Source organism: Penaeus vannamei, chromosome 26 (genome assembly GCF_042767895.1).
Source record: "Penaeus vannamei isolate JL-2024 chromosome 26, ASM4276789v1, whole genome shotgun sequence".
Taxonomy (NCBI): Eukaryota; Metazoa; Arthropoda; class Malacostraca; order Decapoda; family Penaeidae; genus Penaeus; species Penaeus vannamei.
In genome coordinates, this window is record NC_091574.1 from 35,280,691 (window position 1) to 35,283,190 (window position 2,500).

The window sequence follows — 2,500 nt, forward strand, 5'->3', positions numbered from 1 at the left end:
TCATCCCTCACTTCGCCGATTCCTATTCCACCATCCGCGTGATCTCCAAATCCACTTGTTATTCTTCCACCTGAATGACCCTCTCCAAATCCACTTTCTCTACCTGTCCCTAAGTGACTCTCAAATCCGCTCAATTCTCCTCCACTTGCGTGACCTCCTCCACTTGTTCCTTCACTCCCTCCATTGTATTCAACGTCGCTTTTCCCTCCACCAAATCCACCTCCACCTCCTACACCTCTCCCGAATCCACTTCCTCCACTCCCACCGAGGCTGCCATCTCCACTAAACCTTCTCCCTCCATCTTCTCCACCAGCGTTATGTCCACTGTCACCTGTGCTTCCACTAAAGCCTCTTCCACCTCCTGAACCACTTTCTATGTTGAGAGCGGCGCCCACAGTATATTCCACATTATTTCTGCCTTCAACAGATCCTACAACAATACCTCCACTTCCACCGAATTCTCTTCCACTTACTCTTTCAAATCCACTGTCAAAATCTCCACCTGAGAGACCTCCAAATTTATCCACTTCCTTGCCATGTCCGTGATTTCTTCCAAAGTCACTTCCATGGTTGTATCCACTATCGTCGCTGCTTCCACCGAATCTTCCTCCACCTACACGACTTCCACCAAATGTTCCCCCATCATCACCACTTCCACCAAATTCTTCTCCATCAGTTCCACCAAATCTTTCTCCACTTCTATCACTTCCATCAAATATTCCTCCGAGACTTCCACCAAATATTCTTCCACCTCCATCACTTCCACCAAATATTCCTCCAAGACTTCCACCAAATATTCCTCCAGTAACACCACTTCCACCAAATCCACTTTCTATTCTTTCTCCATGAGTTACTCCACTTCCCTCGTGTCTGCTTCTGCCTCCACTGTAACTTCTGTCGTTACCTCCACCTCCTCCTCCACCTGCGTGACCTCCAATTCCACTTACTTCTCCACCCGAGTGTCCGTCTCCAAATCCACTTATTTCTACTCCGCTGCTGCCGTATCCACCCTCCGCTCTACCTCTGTTATGTCTTCCACTTTCTCCACCGTCGCTGATTCCTCTGGCAAATCCACTCTCTACTTCTCCACCTCCGCTGAATCCATGACCGCTGCTGCTTCCACTAAATCCACTTTTTTCGCCCTCTCCAAATCCAAATCTCTCTATTCCACCTCGAATATCGCCCTGAAATCCACTTCTTCCACCGGGGTTTCGAATGTATTCACCGTCTCTGCTGTCTCCACCAAATCCACCTATATCCCTGCCGTCTCCCACTAATCCATGACCACCTGAGTGACCTCCAAATCCACCTCCACCTCTTCCACCTTCTCTGTTGCCTTGGCCATGTCCTCTTCCAAAGTCGTGGAATTCGAAATCACTTTCTCCTCTTCCACCAAAGTCTCCACTGAATCCACCGTCGCTGCTGCCTCCACCGAAGCCTTCTTCTCGACTTTCATCGAATCCACTTTCCAATCCGTTGTCTCCTATGAGTCCAGCTCCTCTTCCACTCTCGAATCCACTTCCTCCTCCTTCACCGGCGTGGGGTAAGTGTACGCTTCCACTTCCTCCACTTGCGCTGTATCCGTCGAAGTTTCCTCCACCGAATCTTCCACTTCCTCCGAATCCTCCACTTACTCCCCCTCCACCTCTTCGACTATCTACAAATCCACTTACTCCTCCTCCACTTCCACCTCCGTGACCATCTACAAATCCACTTATTCCACCTCCATGACCAAATCTTCCACCTCCTGCAATACCTCTTCCATTTAGGTTGTATCCACCATCGCTATCGTCTCCACTTAGTCTTCCATCTCTTTCTCCACCTCCTCTTCCACCATGAAAGTCGCGATCAGCATCCACTTTTTGTGCAAAAATTAGTGGGGTCGCCGCCAATATCTGAAAACAAATGCACGAATTATTATTTTTTTTATTATTTTATATTTTATTTTTATTCTTATTTTATTATCATTCTTATTTATTATTATTATTTTTTTTTTTTTTTTGCAATGGTTTTATTTTTGCAATTGTCCAAAACAGTTATTTTACAACAGATCTAGTTTCTTTTTTTAACTATCATAGGTACCATCGCTATTATTAATATCATCATCATCATTACTACCACTATAATTTCTTCAGTAATAATTTAATCAATTATGATAACATTAATGAAAATAATAATGATTATGATTATGATAATAGTAATTATAATGATGATAATGATAATGATAATAATAATGTTAATGATAATAATGATACTGATAAAAATGATGATAATGATAATGACAACTGTGATGGAAATACTGATATCAATTATATTAATGATAAAGATGATCATCATAATAATGATATTGATGATAAAAATTATCCGATAAAAAAAACATTTCAACAACATTAATGACGATGATGATGATGATAATGATCATAATGATAATAGTGATGATATAAATAATAGTTATGAAAATATTTATATCCCTAGTAGTATTCATAAAGATGATTATCAT

General features: G+C 42.1%; 1 protein-coding gene across 1 annotated transcript in view; it reads right to left on the bottom strand.

The window, feature by feature from the left end:
* LOC113825031 (uncharacterized PE-PGRS family protein PE_PGRS54-like) overlaps nt 1–2,500 on the bottom strand; it is a 7,732-nt gene that overhangs the window by 1,036 nt on the left and 4,196 nt on the right. The window contains exon 2 of the mRNA XM_070139871.1: nt 1–1,895. This exon is cut by the window's left edge and continues 1,036 nt beyond it. Coding sequence (XP_069995972.1) covers nt 1–1,895 — 1,895 coding nt within the window. The remainder of the gene's footprint in view (nt 1,896–2,500) is intronic.